A 7,589-nucleotide genomic window follows, 5' to 3' on the forward strand; every position below is an offset into this window, starting at 1 on the left:
AGTCCAATTGTCCACAGGAAAAAGTCAGCGCTCTCCGGCAACAGCAATGCGGCTTCACTCCGTGAAAGAAGCAGTCAATTCGAAGCACCACACCACTCACCCCACGTCGCTCCGGATCCCCAAAACAGAGTTTCCCTGTGAGTAGGGGAGGCGCAAAAGGTGCCAGCCGAATCCCAGGTTCACAAGCTTCTCCCGCTTGTGATTTCAGTGGGTTTCCGCCTTCGCCGTGGCAGTCAGACCCTGCTTTCCACGGAGCAAGTTCCTCCCAATTGGAGGAGCTCCGCCATTGCCGGAGGTGCTAACCCATAAGTCCCTGCTTTTCCATTTTGGGGCAGCTGAGGTTCCGTCAGCAGCCATCATCTATGAGATCTGACACCTTTCAATCAATTATCCCATAGATTGAGCTGCTATGTCTGTGAGATTCTGTATACACCATAAACTGAAATTACATTATCCGCCACCACAAAAAGTATAGGTCGTTTTCTCTGAGTTGCAGATCTCAGCATCCTAACAATCTACAGTCTCCACAATTATGAGACTTTCTAAATTTGACATAAGTTTTTGTGTGACCCTGTTAACTAGTTTGAGCATGGTAAAATAAGGGCAAGGCGTAACTCTTAGTAATAAATAAAGATATTTCTCCCAATTACATGACAGAGCTATAATTATTACTATTTGTTATTTGTTAAATTTGTATACTGCCCTTCATCCAAAGACCTCAGGGTGGTTCACAAAATAAAAATACATAATAGAGCCAAAGCAAAGTAAACCAATCACAAACCAATCCCCTGGTTCTTCCTTCTCTGTGACTTTCTGACCCACATTACTCAGTAATGTCTTTCTAGGACCTTCGAGTCATGAATTTCCTCCTAAACTAGCTATCTTGATAACCAATGGGCAAAATTCTTCCTGCCATATGATGTTTGCAAACTGAGCACAAATTAAGAGGAAGGGGTGGAGCTCTAAACAGTTTCCAGGGAACTTTGATGACATGTCAGTTCTTTTCGTTTCTTTGTAGTTGCATTTATTTCTGCACATCTTCCAGCACAGAATATTATACCTCTTGCTGCTGCCTCCCAAGTATCTGTCTAAAGATTGCTGATCAGCAGTTTCTCCCAGGTATGTGAATTTCTCAAGTTGATGTAGCTCGTTCGCAAAAGCAGGAGGGCAACCATATCTGAGTGGCAGGGGGGTATGTGTTTTTCAGCCAGCTTGAATCCCCAGAGTCTTCTGTTAGAAGTATAACAGGTCAAAGGCTGGGGTGATCCTTTTAGGCTGTGTTTATGGGAAGACAATCTTACTCGGCTACAAGTGATCACCAAAGAAGATTCTTTTAGACCTGGTCTACCAGGGCAAAGAGCTGGAGCATATGGGATCCTAGGCCGAGAGGGTACCACTGCTACTTTTAACCTTTACTAAACGAGAAATGCCCCCTGATTCTTTAGTATATGCTGATATAATTTTATACTTGTAATACATGTGTACAGCTGTGTGCATGTATCTTTCAATAACGGTAAAACTTGCTTAGATGAAAACCACATATCACTTGCAAGTGAGTAAGCTCCAAGGACAGGTGACAGGGAAGTTTTATTCTGTATCAAAATCTGATGCCTAATTAAAGTCTCCTAAAATTATATACTTATTTCATAAAATATATGTACTGCTTGAGAGTAAAAAAACAAAACAAAGCCTCAAATTATTTTGTAATAAATGAAATAAAAATGTTCTCTAAGTTTCCTAAATTCCATTGAAACCCATTGAAATTAATGGATCTAAATTAATAATGGCCATTGATTTCAGTAGGCTTAGTCTGGGTGAACATTAGCTGAATACAACTCAAACACTTGAATGGCCCTAAATATGCCTAGATTGAAGACTTCGGAAGGACTTCTTGTTGCCCTAACAAGGAGGAAAAAGGGGTGTGATGATATATCAAGAAAAAGAGAAAAGGGGTGCAAAGAGAGAGAAGGAGAGAGGGAGAAAGAGAGAGATGACTACTTAGGTTTGGCTGTAAGTTTCATAAGAAGCATTATGAATATTTTGATGCATGAGATTCCAGGCACCATAAATGGAAGCCATTCTCCTTGCTCTCTTTCTCTATGGAAGCACTATTCTGAAAAGTAATCTCTTTGATTTCATTTAGACCCACAAGATCGTTTCAGAACTTCAGCTGTTATGATGGTTCTAGAGACTTATCTGGTTATCCAGATTTAAACAATAGTTTTGTCACTGGATATCAAAATAATACCACAAATGAGCTAATTTCCCCCCAAAGTTAACAAAATATATAATCACCAGATAAAAATGTAATAAATAAAGTTGAGAGGACAAATTTTCTCCCTCCTAAATGTGACAGAGTAGATTTCTCCCTAGGTAAAGGTAAAGGGACCTCTGACCATTAGGTCCAGACATGGCCAACTCTGGGGTTGCAGCGCTCATCTCGCTTTATTGACCGAGGGAGCAGGTGGACAGCTTCAGGGTCATGTGGCCAGCATGACTAAGCCACTTCTGGCAAACCAGAGCAGCGTATGGAAACGCCGTTTACCTTCCCACCAGAGCAGTACCTATTTATCTACTTGCACTTTGATGTGCTTTCGAACTGCTAAGTTGGCAGGAGCAGGGACCAAGCAATGGGAGCTCACCCCATTGCGGGGATTCGAACCACCGACCTTCTGATTGGCAAGTCCTAGGCTCTGTGGTTTAACCCACAGCGCCACCCGCGTCCCTAGATTTGTCCCTAGACAGCAACAGCTTGGCTAGAGAGTTAAATACTCTGAGGCCATGAGCCAAGGGAGCTCACCCACATATCCAAGGATTAAGCTATAGATTACACTGTTTCAGATTTATAGGAGCCTGGAATGCTTTGAAGCTTTCCTAATTCTAGTCCTTTGCAGACCCTTCAAGTAGACTTTAATAAGGCTGTTGTCATTTTAATCCCAATCCTTTGTGTCTTGTGTGGGTGCAATCACAATCTGAGAGGGTGCTCTTGGGCTCAGCTTCTCCGTCTGGCTATTCCAGAGGCATCTAGCTGGCCACTGTGAGAACACGAAGCTGCACTAGATGGGCCACTTGCGTGATCCATCTGGGCTTTTCTGGTGTCCCTCTCTGCATCCAGTGTAGTTTCCAACTCCTTCTCCAAACTTCAGAATTGGGTCCAGGGTGGGGCAGTTCATCTTCAGGTTGAACCAGCATGGTCTGCCCTGATTCAGGAACCCCTGGTTCAATGTCATGGAGCGGATGGTTGTGCACAGCTCTAGTGAACATCTTCCAGTCTCTTCTACTTTTTAATAAAGTCATAACTTTGATTTACAACACTTGAAATCATTCTCATAGTTTATAGTAGTTATTTTATTTAGGTATCCCACCATGGAAGGAAATTCTATACATCATTTTAACATCACAAGGGAACTGGATGTGACGGACATCTGGTAAGTATATACAATAATAATAAAAATAATAAGGCAGAAAATGCGGCCTCTGTCAGGTTACTAAAAAGAGGATGTGACCTTCATAATTCCACCCTCCAGATTTATTTTATAGTTTTTTGTTTATTTATCACATTTATCTCACACCTTTTTCTCTAAAGAGAACGGGCAACACAAGAGCAGGGCCTTCTCTGCAGTGCAATGCTCTGTGCATCTGTGCAATGTTCCCCCTAGGGAAGTTTGCCTGGCACCTTCATTCTACACCTTTAGGCACCAGGCAAAAACGTTCCTTTTTAACCAGGCCTTTGGTTGATCCAATTTACATCCTATGCCCTTTTAAAATGTGTTTTTTTTGGGGGGGGCTATTCGAAAGCACCTCCGGGTGCAAGTAGATAAATAGGGACCGCTTACCAGCGGGAAGGTAAACGGCGTTTCCGTGTGCGGCTCTGGCTCGCCAGAGCAGCGATGTCACGCTGGCCACGTGACCCGGAAGTGTCTCCGGACAGCGCTGGCCCCTGGCCTCTTAAGTGAGATGGGCGCACAACCCCAGAGTCTGTCAAGACTGGCCCGTACGGGCAGGGGTACCTTTACCTTTACCTTATTGGGTTGTTGTTTTTATTTTTATTATGTATTTTGTGGTTTTATATCTTGATTTTATTCTGTGAACCGCCCTGAGACCCCTGGATATAGGGTGGTATATAAATTCAATAAATTATTATTATTATTATTATTATTATTATTATTATTATTATTATTATTATTAGCTCATGCATGATTTTCCCAGTCCTCCTTTAATCTTAGGGTGGATTAACGGTCAATCTCTTTGCACATGAAACTCTCGCTGTGGTGGGAATAAGGAATGCCTAAGCACTTCCAGTGCCTTTAACAAACTGCAACTCCCAGGATTCTTTGGGCGGCCATCAATGTTTATCATAACAATGTAAAGGCATGATGTGGATATGGCCACCATTGACTTGGGAGTTTTTGAAAGAAATGTTGGGAATCAGGTAAGAGACTCACTCAGTGGAAGTTGCTCGCAGTCCCAGTCGCACCCAAATCAATATGACTTTGACGAATGAGGGGTCAGGGTTTTAGGTAGTGTGGCTTGTGTACTCGTTGTGTAGATCATTTGATTGACTGCAGAATAATGATTACTCTTGTTCTCTTTCTTTTTGCAGGTATTGGCATGAAAGGATTACCGAATTTAAAATTTATGTAAAGGGTACTGTCAAGCAACCAGATGGTCGAGCAATAACAGAAGCTTACAGTGGTTCTGGAGACATACCTGATTATCTTAACTCAAATGAGAGTATCATATTTAGAAATTTAAATAATAGCACAACTGCTGCCTCCAGCATTGCTTTTGCCGAGTTTGTAGCATCGAATGATCTGGTCTTCTCCAAATTAGCAAAGTATTTAATCAACAGCTTCATTGCCATTATTTGCATTTTGGGGCTTTTGGGTAATGGGTATGTCCTCTGGCTTCTTGGCTTCAAAATTAAGAGGAATCTTTTCACCACCTATGTTCTGAACCTTTCCATTGCTGACTTTGCTGTCCTTTTATCTCTAATCAGTACTGCTGCATTTGCTACTGCCCTTCGTGTGACTAGTGAATCTCGCATTCTCAACAGTGTTTTTTCTATTATTTTTTGAACTCTTTTGCTTCACATATTCTACCAGTCAGTATCTACTGGCAGCTATCAGCGTTGACAGGTGTGTAGTTGTCCTCTTCCCACTTTGGCATCGATTTGACCGGGGACCAAACTCATCTGCCATCATATGCGCTATAATATGGATCTTCTCCTTCCTGCTTTCTGCAATCCATTTCGCTCTCCGCATGACTGGCAGATTTGGGGCATCCCTTTTACACTACCAGCTGCTTGTAAATGCTCTGCTTTGTACGCCTCTGATGTTCATCTCTTCTCTGATCCTGTTCATCAAAGTCTGCTGTAAAGCACAACAACGCCAGCAAGGAAAACTCATCACGGCTATCTTGCTTGCCCTCCTTTTCTTTCTCATCTTTGCTTTCCCACTGAATGCTGTTTATGTAATCTATTGCTATTATTTCCCCCACCTTCACAGTCTCATGCTAATCGGCTTTGGGTGTTCTTCTGTAAACAGCAGCATCAACCCAATCATTTATTTTTTAGTTGGAAGGAGAGGACGGAAGAGTCCTTCCAGGGTATCCATGAAAGCTGCGATCTCAAGGGTGTTTAAGGATGTGGGAGACTGTAGAGAAGACAAGAAATCCAAAACAGAGAGTAAAGTTATGATTTGACCACCTATGTGTGGTGTCTTAGCAGGGTTCCTACTGTGTGAAATCTTAGATTTCCTGATGGATTTTTATAGGCAGGCCTCACTTCTATCCCTGGGGATGGCAAGAAAAAAAAGCTTCTCAGTGTGAACCAGCATAGCCATCCTCCTTGCACTCCTCTTCTCTGTACCTTTGCTTCTCCAGTGCATGGAGTTTATATAATCAATTAATATTATTCCCACTTTCCCAATCTAATGCTCATTGGTTTCAAGGGTTCCTCTATAAACAGCAGTATCAACCATCATGGAGGGGATGCCAGCGCACGGGTACTTACAGGCATCTCTGGTGGGATTGTAGAAATGTACAAAATTTCTGATTCTTTGTGATTAAAGAGATTAATAGCACTCTCCTCACTTGAGGTTCCCAGAAACAGCTATTCAGAGGCATACTCAATGAATGTGAAAGCCTTCCCAAAAAGACTTCTAAAAAGAATTCACTAGTTTTGTCAAAATTAATTTGACTCTTCCCAAAATTAGGTCTAAGAGAGTTATTAACCTATTTTTTTCAATTCCACATCTGGAAAAACCAAGTTGAAGGAAAAGTGATTATGACTTAACATCAGAAAAAAGTTTCTGATACTAAGAGCTGTACAACAGTGGAACAGACTCCCTCAGGAGATTATGGACTCCCCTTCTTTGGAGAGTTTTAAGCAGAGGTTGGAAGGTCATCTGTCATGCATGCTTTAGTTGAGATTCCTGCTCGACTAGATGACCTTTGGGGTACTTTCCAACTTTACAGTTCTATGAGTCTATGAACCCAGGGATATATAGAAGGTCTCCATATCTAGGTCCAATAGCAATGACTGTGTGGCTCGGTACACACCATACACTGAAACCACATTGAAAGCACATTATGCCCCTCCAAGTATTCTGAGAACTTAATTTACCACTCACAGAGCTACATTTTCTAGTGCCCTTAATAAACTAAAGTCCCCAGAATTATCGGGGGTGGGGGAGGAGAATGTGTTTTCAATCTACTTTGTGTGATTGCCCAATTTACTGCAAGTGAGTGATAGAGATCTGGTGTGTTTCTTGTTTTTGTATATGTGTGTGTGGATGCTTGCTACTGGAATGCAGCTTCCAAAAGCTTTCCACCACAATAGATATTGAGATAGTGTGTGCCACATTTAGCGGGTATCAAGGGAGAATGTGCAGAGTTGTTTTTTGAAGCAGGAGAACTGAGGTTTTTAGAGATGGAAGGGAAAAGGTAATTTCCAAGAACATACCGAGAAACAAGGAATGAGTGAGTGAGGATGGGGGACCTTACAGTTAAGCATGAGACATTTCTGCTGGTTGGTGGCAAAGCATGGAAACCCTGTGAATAGAATTGAGGGGGTCGGGGATCCATATATGTGAATGATGGGATAAGTGAATGACAGCTGGAGTACCAAGGAATAACAGAATGAATAGACTGGCATACCAAGGAAATTCATAAAGCAGAAGATCACCATATACTCTGTAGGCAATGAGCAGAGAGACTGTAAATGGAATTGTAACTGGAAAAGAATGGAATGTTTTTTGCCTTACTGTGCAAGGAAAAGGAAAATGACTAAATATCAAGATCAAAGGACAGAGAAGAATCCAAAACAAAGACAGAGCCCATCCTCCTTTCCTCTAGTACCCACTGATGTTGCTGCCTTAGGACATCACCTTGAACACTCAGGAAAGAAGGGACCTCCATCCAACTTACTGGCTTGCATTGAGTTCTTTTTCCTTTATGTTGCTTCTTACAATTTATGTAATATTGCATGCATATCTTTAGGTTTCTTGTGTATCTCTGACCCCATTGACCAGCCTGAGCATGGCAACATGAAAACAAAGAATAACTGTAATCAATAAATAGATTTCTCC

The 7,589-nt window shown here is 41.9% G+C and overlaps 1 protein-coding gene across 1 annotated transcript; it reads left to right on the forward strand.

The window, feature by feature from the left end:
• Positions 1 to 923: 923 nt before the first annotated feature.
• On the forward strand, positions 924 to 7,589 carry LOC307220566 (mas-related G-protein coupled receptor member H-like). Its single transcript, XM_079984584.1, is given in 5 exon segments — positions 924 to 1,119; positions 3,357 to 3,428; positions 4,604 to 5,075; position 5,079; positions 5,081 to 7,589. Coding segments are annotated over 4 exon segments (1,158 nt in total). The 5' UTR covers positions 924 to 1,119; positions 3,357 to 3,366; the 3' UTR covers positions 5,704 to 7,589.

The sequence above is a fragment of the Podarcis cretensis genome (assembly GCF_951804945.1).
Source record: "Podarcis cretensis genome assembly, chromosome: 7".
NCBI classification, from domain to species: Eukaryota; Metazoa; Chordata; class Lepidosauria; order Squamata; family Lacertidae; genus Podarcis; species Podarcis cretensis.